We start from the raw sequence: 21465 nt of genomic DNA, 5'->3' as shown, positions 1-21465 counted from the left end.
ACTACAACAACATCCTTGGTCCAAGCTACTAAAGCAATTAATTGCAAGCAGTGGAAACGAAAGTGAGAGAAAGCTCCATCTTCCTTCTGTCAGAGTATCCTTGTTGTCTGTCTGTAAGAAATATAACCATACTACAAAATACTATTTACTACAGTCTGATAGTTCCTAAGGCTGTCACTACTTCCTACTTTACCCCCAACAGGCAGTTGGGGGTAAAGCCAGAAACATCTGCCCACTAACTATCACATCATTAAAACAACACTTAATATCTGACCATGCATCTGTTTAAGAGTAGCTTACCTGTCAAGGTTCAAATATACAAGCAAGACTCACACTTAGGAACTCAAAAAAACCCCCAAAACCCCAACCCAAACACAAAACCTCAACCCCAAAAAACTGAGACCTGGAATGTAGATGAGCTTTACTATCCTGCAGTAATGATCTTTTCTTAGCCTTCTTTCAAGAGCCAATTTGAACATGCTTTTGTAGCAGCCAGTGAGAAGATTCAAGTCTGATGACCAGAGAACCAGTTGGATTTTGGTCTTTATTTTAATGGAATATACAAGATTAATCAAGATGAGGATTACACTTGGAGTGACTCATTCAGTCTACATATTTCATTCTTTATTGCAAGGATGAATCCCAGATCACGTGTAAGGATATTGGTCAGCGCAGCCCACATCTGCCCTCCATCTCCCCAGCCCAAACTGCTCTTGCCGGATTGCGTTCAGACTGAGAGTCATCAGCACCAACTGTCCCAAAGATCGCAGTTTGCGAGCAGCTGCCCTCTTCTAGGGGGACCTTCAAAAGCAGGAAATGGACTGACATTTTCTGTGGTGCAGGTGGTCTGGTTTAGGTGTTCAAGAAACTCAAAACTTCTGGGAGAGGTTAAGTTTACTCGGCATGCACTTTTGTGGCCTGCCGCGTCGGAGGGCAAAGCACGTAGCCTGCTGTGGCAGGCAGACTGAGCACCACTGCACGAGTGGCATCCAGATTAGAGCGTATTATGGTTACATCGACATTTGCAACCTCTCAGCCTCCTTCGTCTTTCTCTCCCCAATACTCCACCATCAAAAAAAAAAGGGAGGAGGGGGAAGGAGAATAAAGACAACCAGAACTGCACGTTGACATTTATAAATAACTGCCCAATAACCGGTGGAAATGCAAGTGGAAGCAACAGCCAATCACAGACCCAACTAGTTTATTTATATGCTATGCTGTTAGAAGACTGAAACACCTATTTTTAACTTTTGCTCTATACATTTTGGTAGCTAATCATCACAACTTTTGTTATCAGAGCTACCAGAAATAGCTTACCACGTGCAACAATATTTTGTTACAGTGCACACAAAATATACAAAAATATACAGATATTGTACTTATATACATGCATAAATACACGAAGAGATTCTGGTGCAAATAAGGATTTATCATCGGCTTCAGGCAATAAGATTTATCACAGTATGTAGTTGTTCTGTCTGTTTTTCCACAGACGTGCATTATCTTGAAATAAAAATGAATGGCTAGTGAAATGATGCATCAGTATACCATTTGAAACACTCCCTCAGTCCATGAAACTTTCTACCTTTAAAGAGTTAGCAGCTCAAAACACTTAAAGGAAATAATAAAAAAACCCTCAGCATATAAAAAGCTGCTTTTCAATTTCTTAATACTAGTTATAAATCATTAACTGCATTAACTGGCAATAGCCTCAAGTCCATGTATTGCTATTTTTACTAGTTGCTCTTCTTTTACTAGCAAGAATCTGAACCATCATTCTGACAATATTAACACTCACCACTACCAGCCTTTTACAGAATCCACACCTCATTATATTACAGGGAGCTAGGGACAGGCTACTATAGGAAATAAATTATATCCAGAACAGCAAGGGGTTTCTCTCAGAATGCATATTTTGAGTTGTCATCTTTATAAAGTAAGTTCTTAATCATTACTGAGAGAACATCATTAGTTTATATAAAGCATATATATATATATATAAAATAATTATATATACATACATACTATATATATGTTGTTGTAATAATCATCAAGTCAGCGTATGTCTAGTACAGTTCCTGGTTTTAGAGTGTTTGTTTCACTTCTTTTCAAAGGCTGTATTGTCCTCTTTTAATATTTAATATTTGCAGTATAGCAAAATAGAGGAATCTGTTAAAAAACTGCATTTTTGTTCATGATGTCTTCCTACCAAGAGTGCAGCTGTTTTTTCTGTTATCACTTCCAGGTGGTTAGTACAGGCTTTCCTGAATCTCTTGCACGATTTCCTTTTACTCCAGTGGATTGCCCAGAACGACTTCTCAAGTCACGATCAGGCCCATCACTTTGAGCCATCTCTTCATCATATCTGAAAATAAGATAACCTGTTTCAATGCCTTGTTCTGCTATTCACCACACAAACAAGAGTGGGTCCTCTATATTGTATTTTGCTTAATATCTAGCACTGAAATTTAATACATGCTGTTCTACACATCGGTTTACACATGCGTAGTTTGATATGCAGCTATTATTCAAGGAAATATACTACCACATGATGTTACAATACAGATCAACCAAAATATCTTCAGCTAGTTTTTGAAAGCAACAAATAATCTGGCAGCTGTGCTTAAACTCTTGAGTTTGTGAAACTTTGTGCTTGTGAAATTTCCCATGTACGTCTGTATTTCTCCTCACTACGTAGGTCTGTGGTTAAGCAGGAACATCAGACTGCTGGCAGTTTAATGAAGTCTTAAGATATTGCTTCAAACAGAGGATTGTTAGCTGCAGTGTTAAAAAACTCCACTGTTGCATCAGAGAGCGAGTAGGGAAAGAACGAGGTGAACCAAAAACAGTGTGCTTAAATTCAGTGCATTTGATGACATGGATTTTGTAACACTTAACCACAGTGACAAGTAGTTCTTTAAATATCTAAGCCCATTATGGCCTCAGATAACCTCAGTATATACTTACCTCTCAGCTGCTACGCAAATGTCAAGCAGAAATTGGCTACCGATGCATAATTATAATTGTCAAAAATACTACAATATTTTGTATAACAGTCATAATACATACTTAGTTACACTATAGTATAGGTATTCGCAGCTACCATGTACATAACATTCATTAAAACGTGAATCATAATTCAGGCAACGCTTATATTTAACTGTCTTTACTGGTATATAGAAAGAATATTTAAGATCAGTGTGAACTAGTGGATCAACTATATATATAACCGCATTCCTGACATACTGAACAACTGTATCACTAGTGCTAGAGAATGTATCTGAACATTTTCTCAAAAAATACGAGAAACTGTATCATCAATATGGTATTTAAATCACTGTTCCTGTGCATAAGACCAATCAATCCTAGATAAATCCTTCAGACACTCCAATATAAAGATCTCCATCTCCTTCATTTCTCTCTTTGTAATAGAGATTGGGAAATTTAAAAAATATCTGATGACTCATTATTATTACATCCATGAATTACAGGAGTCAAGAGGCATCGTTTCTATGAACCGAGAGAAAAATTTATCTATTTTATCTATTTAACTACCATCTATATATTACACTCAATACAATTAAAGTTCTACACATGTAGAAGATAAACACTCTCTTTGCCTCTGTCCCTCAAATCTAGCCACTGGAAGCTCAGAAGGTGCAGGCAGGGGCTTATCAGACAAGTAACTTTCCCTCTGGAGATGAGGCGAGGCAACTCTGCTTTAATGCACTCCCACCTCCAATGTTGTTATTGCAGCTCCAAAAAAAATGAACTGGTACTTTGTGCCCATTTTTTCACATCAGAATGAAATTCACCTTGTCTCTGTGGTCTACATTACACATTAAAAAAGTGAGGTGATTGAAAAACATTTGCATTTATATAGAGCATTGATAAAACTTACAAGACTTCATAATTGCCAAGAACCTCTTTTGGTGGAGATTTATTCCATTTACAGTCTGGAATTTCGCCATTAGGCACAGCAATGTTAAGTGTGTCATTAATAAGATTATACTTCAAGATGCGATCATTAGCAGTACTAGAAGTAAGAGAAGGGGAAGCATTAACCTACAAAAGAAAAAAAAAGGTCAGCGTCAATTTTTTGAGTGGTATATAGTTCTCCAAACAGCATGTGTGATGACAATATGTAATATTTGGGAAATTAAGACTCAACGTCTCAAAGCGCATCTTTCAGTTCCTCAGACACTGGAAGGAATCCCCCACTGGGCATTTTTCTTTTTACTTAAAAACAAAAGCACCACACCACTAAGCGTCTGCAGTGTCAGCCTGAAGATTTTTGTTGACACTAGATTCACCAGGGCTAATCAGACAAGACATAGATTTTTATTTAATTTTCTAAGCTTACATGGATCCAAAGCCCATATATTTCAGTGCTTACAATTTGCTTGGTTCACTCCAACAGCTGTTATATACAGGAATCTGTGGGTTTCTTCTAGGTAAACAGCTTATATTTATGTTCTTATTCTGAGTTCTCTCCTGTTAAATTCTGAGCTGGAGAAACAAATACGTGCTCTCTATTCAAAGCACTACATTCCATCTTGTTTTAATTAAAACTGGGGTTCATTTAACATATCTCTTGTGTTCCACATTTATTATGGAGAAGTGGTATCAGAACAATAAACAGATTTTTTTTTTTTTTTTAATAAAGTCCATTTACCTTTGATCTTTCAATTAGATTGCGAAGGAGGAGGGCTGGATAAATTTTATGTTGAACATACAGATCCAAAGTTAATACACTAAAGAGAAATTTATGTGAAAAAAAGCGCCTTCCAAATATCCTGATTATCCTTTGTGTGCCCCTTTTCTTTCCTCTCAACCTGCAACATTAAGGCCATGACAGCATTTAAAACTTAAGTTTGATGTTATTCTCCATTGAGCAAATGCCAATTTTCCAGCTACTGATAAAGTATCTAATAGGGCTGCTAACATTCAGACTGCCTCTGAAGTCCAGTTGTATGGATGCACTGGATTTAAAAGACAAAACAAAGCCACAAACACATAGAAACACCAAACAAATAGGAAACAAAAGCACGTGCTACCTTGGTCATCACATGGCCTATTTTACTTTCCAACATTTTTCTTAATCCACTTACCTGAGGAACAAAAGATATTGTTTCAAAAGAAGAAAGATTACATGGAAATCTACTTTGGTTTTTTCTGTGAAATGAGAAGGAAGTCTTTCTTCCTTCATTTTATGTAACTTTACCTCAATTAGCCACGGTTTAAGCTTGTCATCAATGATAATGTCATATCCATAACACTCAAAGCAGTGTTTATCATTATTCATTACAGGCTAAAAAAAAAAAAAAAAAAAAAGACAAGAATACATATTAAAATCAACAATTCAGTAAGTAACCTGATTACACACTTTGTTTGCTAGAAATCACATGCGGTTACATTGTGAATCTTCTACTGATTACATTATGAATCTTCAACTGAACAGTTTTCAGTGTTGTAACTTAAGCTTGCTAACTAGTAAGTTCAGGATTGCCTCTTCTTTCCAAGCTGTAAGTAAATATTTCAATATTCATGATTGCATTAATGCCAAGTTACGTTAATTTTCTATTATGCTTCCAGTGTGAAAACAAAAGTGTTTTCATATTTTGCAAAAGTAATTACAATATTTAAAGCCTGCATGTATCAGGAGAAATCAGGAAGTTTTAAAATTTACATAACACAGCTTCACATAATCATGAATTCTTTAAACTTCAGAAAAAGGAGACTTATTCAAAGACAGTTCTTTTATTATGCTGCTGTAACTATGCAGAAATTTGAGGTCAAACAATTACCAGATACATTTTAAAATTATAATTAGCTCAAGTCAGCTGTGATCCCAAAAGCCAAGAGAGACCAAGGACCAAGCTGTGCTTAGATGCACATCCTCTAGAGAATCAGTAGTTTTCCAGCATCTGCTAAACATTTGCAGTATGCACGGTAAGATTTTTCTTCTACGCAAATCTCATCAGATCTTTTAAAGAAACCTTTGTAACAGGTTAGTGAGATGTTTTCCCGCAGACGAATAATGAAAGCTTTTCAGCTCTTCAGGGAGTGAAAGGGGGAAGGAGGAACAAGCATCTCTCATTGCATTTGCCATTGTCAGAAAGACGGAGGACCAAAACATTTCACGCTCAGTAATTCTCAAGACTTTTGCTCTTCTCTTTTAAGGTTCTGCTAACATTTGGATTAAATCCCTTTTCTTCTCACATCTGGTTTCAAATATGACTGCACAGCAGAGGCTGAGTTGAGCCACGCTTCCCCACCTCCCGTTGATCCTGGCTTCACGACCTTGTCCCTCTTTCTCGTGCTGATTCTGGCGTTCATCTGGTCCTTCAGTGAGGTGAGTCAGCTTATTACACTGGCAGAACACTAACCCATCAAAAAGGCAAGATAGTAATTGTGATAGAAATGGCGAGTGAGCTGATTCAGCTCACGATGGTGCCAGGACCAGCCCAAAAGAGATGACAGCACCATGCACTTGGGAACAGGACAGCCCTTGGCACCAGTGAGCCCTTCAGTTACCCCAGCTGACCCACAGAGTGGTACTTGCTCTCTAATGTAATCACGGGATATTACCCAAACACTAGAAAGTCACTCAAGCAGAGGACTGGTTGCTACTTTACTTTTTTTTTTTTAAATAAGAGTTCATGATAACTATGTGACTCGTGTATAAAAGAGGTGAAAGTAAGTTATGTAACTCTGCTGAACTAATAGCCTTACATTTTCTTTGATAAATTGTCCTCCAGAGCTATTTTTTCTTTGACACATTTGTTATTGCTGAAATGACGTCACGCGCCTTGGCAGAGCTTAATACTATTCACAAGGGCAGTATCAAGTCATATTAAATAGTTCACAGAGCCCTCAAGGAAAGGGATTCATTCACTTCTTCAATATGCACAGATAGCTCACCCGCCCACCCGAGCTTCAAGTTCACTCTGCTCAGAGAAATCAAGAGATAACAGAATTGCAGAAATCAGCATCAACACCATCACTCAAATAGCAGGAAATAAATTTTAGGGGTTTTAGTGGCAAACGCACTTTCACGGTTATGAGAAGCCTGCAGCCGTAATGCTATCGCTGGCAGCATTCCAGGAACAGTACTCACCGCAACAGCCTTCAGTGACTGCACAATTATCCAGTGAATTTCATCAAATAATTTGTTTGTGACTTCCTTTCCACGGGTGCTCTCCAGATATAGGCGCAAGTTACTCACTGTCCACTTGCCTCCATGGATATGATTGTAATCATCCTGAAGAGTTAAGGAGTTAATTCAGTCTAAGATTTTGAAGTTGTTCGGCAGTTCTGTTTCATTCACACAAAAAGCCCACTTAGACTTACATACAAGTATTGCTCTAAAAACAAACTCAGCAAATTGTTTTTTGCACTTTTACAGCTTTATGAAGACTTCAGCTTTACTTTGAACTGCCCTCTATATAAACAACTGTTTTTATTATAGCTGTATATGTTTATATCACACATTGCAAATCAAGTAACAAATCTTTCTTAAAAGAAAAAAACAACTGGTACTTTGACAGTTTTATAGTAAAACATAATTTATGATTTGGAAAGTTTCAAAATGTGAAAGGAAAGAATTGAACTTTTTCCTCCTCTGGGGATAAGGGAGAAATAATTGAGTGAGCAATAGCTAAATTTCACTGAAGTTAGCTCTTTTAAAATGCAGCACTTGAAAGTGCTTGTCTGTGTTTATTCGTTTAAAATGCGACTTGTCTGGTTCCCAAAAGGCAAACACGGTATCTTCTTAATGGTGCTGCTGAGAACAGTTACATTCAAGAAGACAGTGAAATGACACCTGAATTATTTTTAAAGGTCAATTTTTCAAGTAATTCAGTATTTTGATACAGAAAAAACACTAAGTGCTACTGCAACAGAACAGGGGAAAAAAGGTTACCTTGTATTTGTCTTTTCAGAGGCTATCAAGGCTCTGCAGTATATTCTCTTTAAACAGAAAGACAAGCGCAAACTGAGGGTATTCTTACTGATGGAAAGACACACATTCAGCCCTCAAATAACTCTCAGGACAAATGCTTTGTCCCTTTATAAAGGTTCTCCTCAGAGCATATCTAAGAATTAACAATTGTATGCCTGCTAAATTATAAAACACAGGATGCATAGAGCAGAAAAAAGTTCTCAGAGGAATGAAATCTGTCCTCCTCTAAGACAAGGTCAGAGAAGCCTCTATCTATTTTTAGGCTTTTTCTACAGCTCCCCCCTTAGTAAATTTGGAAAACTAGACTGTACAAATAAAGATCTGAAACATGGTTCTCAGGACTTGCTGCATGGAAAAAATGTCTTGAGACCAGATTCCAGCAAGGGAACAGAGATCAAAGTTTCAACCCTCTTTGCATCTCAGAACAAGTACTCAAATCAAGATAGATTGCAACTGGGTAGAGCGTTACACAATCACAGCTGTTTAATTAGAAATATTAAAACAAAGTAGAATATTGCGCTACATAGAAGATCACTAACTGAAAATAATTAAGTAGAAGAATTACTGTTGTTTTGTCTGTTTTTGTTACACATGCAGTGAATAATGACTTAGAGCTGTATTTTTCAGCACAAACATTACGATGGGTATACTGACTTACCCTCCTTCCTTCATTTTACCCTTTCCCTCTCCCCAATATTGAATTGTACACTTCTCAAATTAGGGATGTTTTCCCGTGACCTCGTAGGGTACGAACACACTGGAACTCTACGGTTCACGTAGGGATTAGAGTAGAGATTAACAGCTAGAACTGAAAGAGTTTTTCCAGACCTCATAATTTTGATAAATTACTTGACAGTTCATATTAGGTTCTTCTTCTGAAACCGTACAGCCTAAGTGCCTCCAAAGTTACAGACACGTTTAAAACAGAAGGACAGATAGGATGGATACAGTGGCTTTACATTAAACTTCTCTCACTTCTTTCTGCAAAACTCAACAGATACTAGTGGTTCAGAATGTCTAAAAAGTTTTTCCAATACTCTAGTAACGACTCCACATTTTTAAGCTGCTACTTTTATACCCATTTCTGTTGTCCTTTCTTCTCTCAAAGTGACCTCACCGCTACTTTCACTTCTACTTCTATTTGGGAGAAATCTTGAAGGCCATTCTTTAACTGGTAGAGAAGACAAAATGGCGCACAATAACGGGGTAGGCAACATATCACATGCCTCACCTCTTCACTGCTACTGGCAACAGCACCATGAGTTATGCTCTAAGTTGTATGCGATCTGCTTTCACCACAACTAATTCTCAGTGTGCCCTGTCAAACCAGAATGTGTCTGAAGCACTTCACAAATCAGCACCTGAGCCAGAAAATGTTTGTAGTACTGAAAAATGCCATATTTTGACACTTAGCTTAGTTTATAACTACTACTGTAAGTGACATTTATAATTCACATTGTTGTTACAGGAATGTCCAGATAAAAACAGTTCTGCTATGCTGCTCATCTTACAGTACAGTAATAGATGAGGCACATTTAGCAAGGTTGCAATTTAAGATACATTATATATATCTTGTGAGTGTATGTGTATACACATATGAATATATATGCATGAGTGTATGCGTACATGTATGTATATACACGTTCATTTTTCCATACTCTTAAAATAAAACCTCTGAAATTAGGAAGTGCGACAACAAGAGTTTTAATTACTGTAACAGAGGCATGGTTTATAAATCACAGACATCCGCTAAAAACGCAAAAGGGACAGTCATCATCATCAAGTGGATTCCCTGAAGAAACAAGGCTTGGGCAGTGATGCTGTATGCCCATCTGTTCGTGTCACCCCTGACCCACTAGCCTTTCCTCCCGCTGGCGAATTTCAGCCTATTTTGACATAGGGAAGTGCTGTCAAAGCTATTAGGTTTCCACATGTTTTATGAATATCAATGGCAAATTACAGGACAGAACTGTTCTGCAGGCAGGACTCCATCTTTGTCCATTCAAGAGGAAGCCACCAGCTGGCCAGGCAGCAAACATTTATCTCCAACCTCGCAACTGCACATTCCCTTTCTCACCCAGAGAAGGAAGGTGGGGGCAGGGGGGAAACATAGGAAGAAGCTGGAAAGTACTGTGATGAGTAAGTGCTGGATATAGGAAAGCTGAACTAACTGCTTGGGAGAAAGAGAGGGAAAGGGAGATCAGGAAGGCGATATTAAAGTGCTATTATAAAATACAAATCCACAGGAACCAGGCTTCATTAATTCCACTGCTCACAGAATCAATTGCTAAGCGAGCATATTAGCATTTAAATGACAGGAGACTTGGAAAAAAAACCCCTGCTTTCAGCTACTGCAAGTCAATACTGAAGATATCACAGAGTCTATTACAGAGCTGCAACTCCTTATCTTGCACACTTTTGATCTGCAGTCTTCTGAAATTTATTTATTTGTAAGTTCAAGTTGAAGTATTTTAATTGCAAGACGATGAAGAATATGACAAATAAAACCTTTTTATTCCACGTTTTTGGGACAATTTAAGAAAATCAGTCTTGCTACAAAAAAACACCTAAGAACTCAGTACACTTACCCCATGTTTCTGAATGGCAACATTTGTAAGATGTACAAACATGTTATCCAATTCACTTGTACTTGGTGTATATTTTACTGTGCAAAACCGGCAAAATCCAAGTTTATACCTTAAATGCAAAAAGCCATTAAAATGTGTTAAACCCCAATAAGAAATAAGGAAAAGAGCATCCTAGGATACCATGTACATGTTAAACTTTTGTGCAACAAGCACAACATTATTTTGACTACGTTAAATGTTCTCTCAGAACAAAATACAAATATATACAATCTTACATGTAACATCTCAGTGGACGGTATGTAGATACTAAAACATACAGACGAAGATCAAATTTCTTTCCACCAATAAGTAATGGATTGTTGATATAGAGAGAAATCACATAGGCTTCTTTGGAAGACTGAGATACAAACCTGAAAAACACAAATCATGTTTCAGAACGTGACAATTGCAAAGATAAAATCTGACGAGGCTTTTTCTTCTTTAGAAGCCGTCTGTAAATTTTGGATTGACTGAAATGTTGCATCTTTTGCCAAGACAATGTATAAAGTTGTAGTGGTTAATAATACATGCTTGGCATCAGGCATGATATACCAAAAAAAGTTAAAAATACTAAACAGATGTCCAAGATCAATTAACCATTTAAACTCAGTTTTTAAGCTAACAGGGTAGCTGACTGAGCCATTTGGAATGCAGCTCTACAAGCCAATCATCTCCTTGGAAAGCATTAGAGCTTGGCATGGTTCAGACAAGCAAAGAGTACGTATTACATTACCTTCATCAGTCAAGGTCTTATACTCCTAGAATATTTGTATTTATGCTTGGTGTGCAATTGCAAACCACTGTGAAAAGCTAAGATAACTTTCAGATTGGGACATTCTTCAGATTCCAAGTCAAATAGAAAGAAAAAAAAAAAAAGAAAAAAAAAAAGACTCAAGTGATAATTCAGCCAGTCACTTTATAACAGGAAAAAAATTAACATTAGTTGTGTGGTCAAAACTTTTACTAGTCAGAGAAAAACACAGACTGCTAACCTGTTTCATCCATTTGCAAGGAGATCACCAAAACGAGGTGTATTATTTTGTGCTCCAAACAGAAAATGTATTTATTTCATATAAAAGCATTCTTTCTTTGTACTAATTTTAAAAGTGAATTAATATATATTAAATAATTATTGAAATTGCTTAGGGAAAGATTTTTCTCTTGCTTCCTGTTATTTAATACTATGAAGCAGAACAATTTATTTTTGTGCAATTTTTTTCCCCAACAACACTGAAAGCATTTTTATAAAGAATAGTTAATTGAACAGTTCTTTGTACCTCCTCATACCAAAACAAATCGTATTAAAATCTGTCTGAAGGAGGAAGTCAGATAACAACTGAGATTAAATGCAGAACTAACTATATAATGACAAAGCAATAATAATGGAATACTTTTCCCATGTATCAGACAATTAGCATGTTGATGTGGTTCACTTGATTACAGAAAGTACAATAAAGGGTTTGGGTTTTAAGAACTTACGATGATGTTTTGCTATCTCGAGACCATTTTTTAATTTGGGAGAGTTTATTGATTAGAAATATTCCTTTTCCTTGAGCTTTGCCACAGGGTTTCATAATCCAAGTGCTGGAGGGATTTTTTCTGAATTCTTCAACAAAGAGATTATAATCGGCAGGAAGCATAAAAGTAACAGGAACAAAATCTGAGTTAAGGAAAAAAAAAAAGGTGCACAATTAAGGACACTATAGCTGATAAGGCTATTGACACATATCGACTAAAAAAAAAAAAAAAAAAAATCTGTCTTCAGTTTTCCAGTCTGGCATGATCCACCTTCATTAAGACTCATGTCGCTTTTTATCTCATTTAAATTCTAGTTTGTAGTATTTACTTATACAAACAATTGCAAAATATTGCATGCTGCTAACTTCAGATTAATAGATTTTAATTCACATGAATCAATTTTCTTCTTCTGTTTATATGCTGTGAAATTAGAGTATTATATACCATTCCAACTTCACTTTATAAAACTTCCTCAATTTCCTATGTCAGCTTTTACCATTCTGATAACCACCTTATCATCCTCTGTGCACGCAAAAATGTGAATGTTGATGTTGCTTCCCCTTTGGATGTGGTAATTTTTATTTCCATGTAACTCCCATTAGTCATTCTTATTTGCTCCCACAATCAGTATTACCATGCTTACTGAAATCTAAAGAAAAGCATTTCTCGCTTTTTGCTACCAGATTATCTTCACTTCCATCCATACAAAACTGCTTCCTTCTTACACGGATGAACAGTGCTTTCATTTCACTTTCACAAGATCTAAATCAACTCAACATATCCCCATCTCTGTTTCACTCCAATGCTTTCTGACCTATGAAACAACTTTACTCTCCTCATTCCTGATCTATTGCTGGTTTGGTTTGCGGTTTTTTTGTGGGCTTTTTTGTGTTGGTTTTTTTAAAATTTTATTTTCTAGCAGTCATTACTTGTTCTCCAACTTTCCCCAAATTTCTCCTCCGAAGAGTTTCTTCATTCAGTTCTGTCTAGAGCCTTTCTGCAAAAGCTTACTTTAGTTTTTGCTCCAGTATAAGATTTTCAGATAATGTTTTTTCACTTTTGAATTAAGGAAACTCCCACCCTGTCTCATATGAAGTTCCAGAGCCCTTTGGTTTCACCACTAATCTTATTGCAAAGTACCTTAATCCCACAATTTTCCCTTTTCAAAATAATTTAAAAAAAAAAAAAACAAACCAAAACAACAAAAAACCCAACAAAACCCCAACCAACCCCTCTCCTAGACTCCCCCCCCAAACACAAAAAGCCTAGTTACAAATCTATTTCTGCACCTTACATTTAAAAATAATAATTTCATTATCACTTCATCCAATGTTGCTTCAGCTAATGTTGCACTGTTACATTCAGTCTTCTTTAAGGACCTTACTACTTACAAACCTAAGTCTAAATACAAAACTTCCATGCATACAAACTCCTTTGTTCTCCTCCTTGAATACTGCTGAATACCAGCAAGTACACAGTGGAGGCACTGGGTCTTAGTGCTGTGGTAATATGACAGGGAAACAGAAATGTTCAATCTTTTATTCCTGCTTTGTCTCTAATTTCAACAAAGAACCTGAATGAGTGGCATCCCCTCTATTCCTCTCAAATTGTAAAATATTAGTCATTATCCTTCAAAGCAAGGTTTGTGAAAAGCTTTGAAAATGTAGTATTTCACGTGAAATGTTCACTACTACTGTTTTTTACCACTTTCCCAATTTTTGTGTTTCCTTATGCTCTAATGGCAGATTTGAGGGGAGGGGAAGGGAAGAGAAGACAGAGAAAGAAGGCTGTTAGGTTTGCAGAATGCAGCAAACAATTTAGGATGAAGTGCACTTTATTTAATTGACCAGGACAGAGCATTTCAAGATAGTCACTTTAATGTTCTAACACTTCAGAGGTTCAGTGCTTTATGCACAGAAAAGCTACCTCAATTCCAGGTTATTGACCACAGAGGAAAAAAGATTAATGCTGATAATGAGAACCACATACCCAAATAAATATATTTCCCATTTTCATCCTTTTCAGCAAGAGGACTTCCTTCTTTCTCTAGTTCTTTCCTATATCGCTTGATATTCTTTACCATCAAATCTTTTCTGGTCAGTTCATAATGGTTTGGGAAATGATTGACAATTTGGTCATCAGAGAGGCGGTAACCAGTTTCCACACTGAAAACATTTCTGATTGTTTGCACGCTCATCCTGAAAGCAAAGACAGATACCAAATGATTTCTCCCAAGAAACACAACTCAGGAGGACAAAGTTGAATTTTTTTTGTTCGTTACATTCACTTCATCTTTTCTCTCTCATTTCTCTTTATAGTGTAATATTTTGCTGCAGTGACAATCCAACGTATCCTGAACCTCCATTAGCAAAACCAATGAAATCCTGCCAGAGATTTTATCGATCCCTCTGCTACTACTGAAATTGGGGCAGACAGTGAGGAAAGGAAGATGACAACTTGGCCCTACTGGACTCTGTTGATAGTCAGGTCAACCGCTAGCAGGACCTAAAAATGACTGATATTCACCCAAACGCTACGGAAGCATCTTTCTAAATCTATTACTTCACTCTCTGGAAACTCAGCTTTCCTCTTAAAAAAAGCCACAAAACCAACTTCCTACTGACTACCTTGTTATCCAGACAGTAAAGGACTTCAAGCATATGAATTGAAAACAGCGATTCAGAGATCTTGCTAAAAACACCCATAAACACCAGATCAGAGGGCTGCAGGGACAAAGTCATCAAATCAGTTATCTACTTCATTTTTCACAGAAGATAAGAGCAGGGCCATAGATACGAAGAATTTTCTGTATTAGATGTCTCATGTTGGAAATTTAAGAATATTTCCTGAATGACATCAATCTGTTATGTTGTCATTTCAGGAAGAAAAAACAAAACAACCAGTCACACAACAGTTTCCATGAGTGCCCTGTTCCCCCACTCCCCCCCAACTGCATTCCAAAAGCATGAGCAGATTACTAGATTCCTACCCGTTTAAATAAGCGGTTAACAAAGGGTACATTTGGCAGCATAAACTGCCATTCTGTTGTATTTGAAAGGGACAATATAAATTGTTTGGTTTACTTTTAGAGTATTGTTTCTGCCAATTAATAGATTACTGCATTCTAGGACAGCATTTCACAGTCTTCTATTAGACAAATGCCAAATAAGAAGCTAGGTTATTTACTCTCGTCCTTTCACCATTATCTTGGTTTAATTCCACATTCACCCTCAGTATTGAAATGCTGAATAATTAGTCTGCATATAAATCATTATCATGAAGGTGAAGGAAAATACAGTTCTCAAGGCCCTTATTACAGCAGTCTGCACTCTGGTAACAGGACAAGCCTCCGTCAGATTGATAAAATAATATTTTATCATATATTGGAGGTGTGTACTCTTGGATTATTTTGCTTAGGTTGTGTTGTCAGAAAATTTTGGGAAAAGGTACATTCAAAGATTCCCCTCAGGTCACAGATCCCCTCTAACAGTAGAGGAAAAATTCTCCTAACTGCATACAAGAAATTTAAATAAAATCAGGTATCACATTTCGAAACAAAAACCACGGAGCCCAGCCTTTCCCCTGGGCTTTTTACAATTGGTATTCCCAGAAGTGATCAATATCTTGCTAGGTCAGTGACTTTCCACTCCCTGACAAAACCTTTGGCAAACTGCAAAGATACACGAGATCAGTAGCATGGGAATGGATCCATGCAGATGGGACCTTCTGCCCTGAGGAACACCGATGACTTTAGCAGGCCTGCACAGATACAGGAATCTACCAATACAAATCTGAACAGAAGACCAGCAACAGCATAAGACATTACAGCAGCAATGAAACAATGTTACACTCTCAGGAGCACCGCAGTAAATTAATGCGAATTTCTGCTGCATCTTTTGTTTTTAATATGTGTTTTGTCATATTACCAGTGGTATTAACATAAGATATTAAAATACTTCACAGATTTAAAAATTGGTGTTTTTAATGTACTTACCAATAAAAATTCCAGTCTTCATTTTCTGCCACCTGAATCCAGCCTCTTTTTTCAAAGTTGTTTATTAGAACAGATTTTTCTATGTCAGTTACCCACTTTACTTTTCCTGCCATTATCCTAAAGCAGAATCAACCTGTTAGTAAAGAAAAGTTTAAAGATGTGAAGTTGAAAACAGGAAAGTCAAAGGGGAAGAAAAGTGACATCCAGAAAGCACTTTAACTTAGGTAAGCTACAAGAAATAAATTAATTGGAAAATCAAGGAAAATAACATCTTAGGTTCAGTCTGAAACCCTACATTTGTCAACTGGACAACTCCAAACAAGGACACTAGTTACAAGGATCTTTCACGCTCCCCAGCCAATCCACCTTTTATGGATGGGCACACAGCTCATGTCTCCTCTTAAACACACTAATGACAGAAATCACTGTCATACATTTATTGGGTAATGTTTACAGAACCAAGCGTAGAGCACAGACATTTTATTATTTCTAACCAAGACTTAAATGCATATATCTTTTTTGAAGCTGGAGAGTTCACATGGGTCACTTAGTGACTGTAGACAAAAAGAAAATGATTCCAAGAGAAATCCCTTACATGCCCTATCAAGAATCACAATCTGCTATACTGAAAGGAAAGGAACCAAAGTAACATTACCAACTTTGTGTTGTCTTCTCTGTATTTCATGCAGCTATGATTTTGCTCTAGCTGGGGGGTAGGATAACCTGATATGATTAAACCCTTGACAGAAGGATTTCCCCAAACCTAAGGCTGTTAAAACAGCCCGTATAAGCTGCATTTCAATTCATGACACCTAGGTGTCACTTTCTACATTAGATCTCTCACTTGTCCAGATCAGCCTTTTCTGTTTGTTAGGATCACGCAATCATTCCGGCTGGAAAGGCCCGCAGGAGGTCTCTTGTCCAGCCTCCTGCTCAATGCAGGGCTAGCTATGAGCGCACACCAGCTTGCTCAGAGCTTTATCCGGCCACATTTTGAAAACCTCCAAAGACGCACAGCGTCTCTGGCCATCCTGTCTCACTGCTTGACCGGCCTCATGAGGAAAAGGTGGGGTTGTTTTCAATATATTCTGAACCTCTCTTCTTTCAGCTTGCTGTCTCTCATTCCCCCCCCCACGCTAAAGAGGCTGGGTCCGCCTTCTTGATAACCTCTCACAGGCACAGGCAGGCTGCTATTAGGTGACCCCAGAGCCACCTCTTCTCCAGGCTGAAGAAACACATTGCCCCAGCTTCCCCTCACCAGACAAGTGCTTCAGCCCCCTGACCATCTTGGCAACCCTCCGCTCAACTCACTCCAGCTTACTGATGTCTGTCTTCTTCTGGGGGGCTCAAGTTACTTTTGCCCGTCCTCTGATATATTGTGTTACAACCTTGCCCTTTTTGTCTGAGAAAGACAGCCAAGTCTAGCAAGGTGGGAATGCACAACAACTGCACTGAAGGAGGAGTGAGGACAAGCCCAGCACCCACAATTGCTACCTCTCTGAAGGGCAGGCTGAAGCCTTCTGACAGCAGCAGGCACTCACCTGCTTGCGCTCCCCTTTACACGGGCTGTTCGGCAAGATCCCCTTCACGTGGTGTCTCATATCGCGCATTAATGTAACACCAATGGAGATGGGGGCAAAGAAACGTGAATTGAAGCACGCCGTCCCTCGTGCATACATAGTCTAGAGCCAAAAGCCTACAATCCAGTTGATGCGGACAGAACACTATACTTTACACAACGAACAACATATTTACCCTGTCTCTGAGTAAGTGGTGAAGCCCAGCCTCCCAGGATCTAGGCCTGATTGATACACAACTATTAAGCAAGCTAACATCATCAGCAAATTATAATAACTGATAAAGCCAAGGGTAGACAGCTCTCATAAGCAGTTTCAATGTTGCTGTTTAGTCTTTCTGCAGTTCAATTCACAAGTTAGTTTTACCATTGCAGCCTAGTGAATTTTCATCGTTATGTTTCACAGAAATCAACTGCAGAGAAGTGCTGATTCAGAAGAAAATCTCTTTGAGCCAAAAGCAGATTCTTTGGCACACACACGCCTGTCCCAAGAACAAAAAGCGCCATGCAAGTGAGTGGGAGAGAGAGGAGTTACACACAATCTACTTCTCCCTCTACATATACGCATACTTTTCCATTGAAAAGTCAATTAAAACTTCAAATCACCTTTACTAATGTAGTACTGTACTTAATGCAAGTAAGTAATGAACATAGTTAATACAATTTCTGTAACTAAAATATTGGACTGGAATTCAAGGGGTCTTTTTCTTAAATTCCAGGACCAGTTTCCAGGGCCAGATACCCAGATGTACATCTGCTAGCAAGATAACACCTCTATGGTTTCTCTCTTCCTGGGAGTCGTAGCCCATTACATAGTGCTCCCACTTTTTCCTTCCTAGACTATTTAAACTGCCAAACTCCACAAGGCAGAAATGTTTACTCTTAGACTTCAATTTTGAAGAGCTTTAGATACAGTTGTTTTTATTCACATCGGTAAAACGAGTTGAAATCAAGGTTAGATAGATCCTATCAAGACAGATAGAAAAGAGTACACGCAGTCTCAGGGTCTTTTTGTGCGTGCTGATACAACACCTAGTTCTACAAGGTCATGATCTTTTTCTGAGCCTTCCAGATACTACCAAAACAAAAATAAATGAAACAAAGGGATTCATTTATTTGCACTGAAGTATGTATGATTCACAATCAGTGACTCACTAGTACCACACACTATCTCGTTGTGGTTTTAAACGTTCGGGGATTAGTCAGCTTGGAATAGAGTTGTCCCTTCAAAGGGAAATGCATTAAATGCTACGATAGCATTAACCAAACAGGTTAAACGCCTTAAAACGTGTCCTCCACATCTCCAAGCTACCCCATTAGGCTTACCCACATCCAACACCAACACTGTACCTGTCTCTCTGTCACCCGACTCCCTGATCTTGCTCCCTGCTTCCCAAGTGTGTCTCACTCCAGCATCCTTAATACGTAAGCTACAACTACTCTCAGGGCTTGTTCTTCCAGAAATGCTGCATCAGACAAATGTAGCTGCCTGCAACTCTGTCTTTATAGAAGCACGTGGCTGCCACCTGGCAAAGATTAAGAGATCGGGTGCAATGCCACAAGCAAGGCTACTTTGCCAACACTTCTAATGCTGCAACCTCATTTCTACCCTGGGATGCAACAGCTGTCACAGAATCCTTTCTATAGGATTCTTTATGAAGAGATTTCAACGCATGCTACACATCCTATGGCAAGGAACCCTGAAAGATTACATGTACTGAACCAGCAAGTGGATTTTGTGGTAGCAAGTGGGACTGCTCCATGACTCGTTGTGCTGTCTTACTCCCAGAGACCGCACTGTTTGACTTCAGAAGCCAGAGACAACTCAACAGAAGACTCACCCACGGGAAGGTGAGTTAAAACTAAACCAAAGCGAAAAATTGAAGATAACTTCTACCACAAAGAAAAAGAAAAATTACAATAGTGTCATTCTTTTCCTGTTTTGGGAACTTTAGGCCTTACATATCCATTCTACTGCAGGAGGATTGAAAGGATAGCAATACAACAGCAGACTGAAAATTAGTCCTTGGTTTATGCAGACAGTTTGATCATCTCAGATGATGTTTAACTGGCCTGTAAATAAAATGTTCTGATTTTGTGTAATTTGATTACAGAAAGCCACAAACAAGGAGTCATAAAAAGTAACTCATATTAAGTTGTACCAAAAACTTTCTTATTTTCAATAATATAATTTTAATACGATGTAATTTTCTACAGGAATCCTCTAATCTGCCATTAGGTATTCTAGCTAACCTGATGAGGTTGCATGAGATAACCACGCATTCAAACTTCTGGTCAGCTGAGACCCTTAGTTTCAGTAAACGTCAAAGAAGAGCTGTATAACGCAGCCCTAGCCTGCACATAGCAGGGTAACAGTAAGTCCTTCTCAGAGCACCAGACCTCCTGCTCAGGAGACAAGTATATAATATAGGCACAGCAGGCCCAACACTTCCCCAAAACACTGCCTTTAGTGGTCACAGCAATAGCATGCAAACGTAAGGAAGCCTGGCAGCAGCCGAATCCAAGGCAAGGGCCTCCTGCCCTGGCACAAATTCGCGAGGTGATGGTAAGACCCAGAAGCACCCCGTCGTCATTCTTCCTGGGATTTACTGCCCCGAGGGAAGCTACTCACGCCGATCGCAGACCATCCTCTCGGGCTGCAAAACAAGCGTCGGTACGCGGTGCCGGTGTCTGCGGCACCCGATGCAGCAAGCTCTATTTGCTTCTAAGCATTGAAAGCGTAACTGTGGTTCGTTATTAGGTTTATGACTGGAAAATCCAGTTCGGTGACGCGGCTGTGCCATCAGAGGAGAGCAGCGGGCCGGCCTGCCGGCGCCAGGCCCGAAACCCTCGGGATGAGGCGTGGGACGCCGGGGGCCGGCGGCAGCGGATCGCCGGCCGCCACAGAAGCAGACGCAGGGAACCGCAGCGGAGGCAGCCGGGCTCCGGCCTCCACCAACGCCTCACCCACGGCGCGACACGCCATGTCGCGACAGCTGCACCAAGAGGCTGACCCCGACCGGCTTTGCCCCCGTCCCTCCCAGGCACCCTCCGAGAGCGGGCCCGCAAGGGGAACCTGGGCGAGACGATTACTTCCCCCCTCCATCTCCCAGGAAGGGTCGCGATCCCACAGGGATCTTCAGCTGTCGCGACAGCCCCGGGGGAACGACCCAACCCGCGCCCCCGCGCTCACCTGCCGGCGGGAGGGGCGCCGGCGGCTCCCCCTCACGCCCAGCCGGCCCCGCCGGCCGCTCCCACCGCCACCCCCTTCCCCCGCCCCTTCCGGCGCCGCTCCCTAGCAACCGCGACGCGCCGGGGGCGGGACTTCCGGAGCGGCGGCGGCGGGAGGGGGGGCTCGGTTGCCAGGGAGACGCGCCGCGGCCCCGCCCCGCGAGCGCGAGGGGTTGCGCAGCCCGGCGGCGCCGGCGGCCATCTTGTCTCGGCAGCGCGGAGCCCCGCCGTGTCTGCCGCTGCGCGGGGCTGGCAGCCGCGACAGCCCCAAGTCTCGGTAGCCGCGCTGCGAGGGAGGAGAGGTGCGGAGGGTGCCTGGCGACGCCAGGGCGCGGCGCAGGCCCTGAAGGGAAGGGGCGCGTTGCCTTTGGGGCCTTTGGCAGGCTGCCCGCCCTTTTCCGTCACCCTCTGAATGCTGCGAGCCTGACAGGAGGCCGCTGAAACCTGCCCAACCCTCTCGCTGCCATCCATAGTGCCTGGGGCTGTCTTGATCTTAAGCTGCTGTGGCCTGGGCCTGCCCCATCGTCAAAAAAAAGTCCCTGACAAAACCTCTGAT

The 21465-nt window shown here is 39.9% G+C and overlaps 1 protein-coding gene across 2 annotated transcripts; it reads right to left on the bottom strand.

Annotated features, from left to right (window-relative positions):
* Window positions 1-1184: 1184 nt before the first annotated feature.
* TTLL1 (TTL family tubulin polyglutamylase complex subunit L1) lies at window positions 1185-20939 on the bottom strand. Of its 2 annotated transcripts, none has more exons than XM_082309591.1 (10): window positions 20872-20939; window positions 16103-16235; window positions 14098-14306; window positions 12070-12250; window positions 10827-10961; window positions 10552-10660; window positions 7121-7264; window positions 5225-5311; window positions 3902-4065; window positions 1185-2365 (listed from the first exon to the last, which is right to left on the bottom strand). In XM_082309591.1, exons 2-10 carry the CDS (start codon window positions 16213-16215, stop codon window positions 2236-2238), a joined length of 1272 nt encoding a protein of 423 aa, XP_082165717.1. In that variant the 5' UTR covers window positions 16216-16235; window positions 20872-20939; the 3' UTR covers window positions 1185-2235. The 2 variants fall into 2 exon arrangements, with proteins under 2 accessions (XP_082165717.1, XP_082165718.1); XM_082309592.1 differs by lacking the exon at window positions 20872-20939 and adding an exon at window positions 17644-17964.
* Window positions 20940-21465: the final 526 nt, after the last annotated feature.

Source organism: Platalea leucorodia (genome assembly GCF_965183815.1).
Source record: "Platalea leucorodia genome assembly, chromosome: 4".
Lineage (NCBI taxonomy): Eukaryota > Metazoa > Chordata > Aves > Pelecaniformes > Threskiornithidae > Platalea > Platalea leucorodia.
Note: the sequence above shows the minus strand (reverse complement) of the source record. Positions and strands in the feature narration are given on the sequence as shown.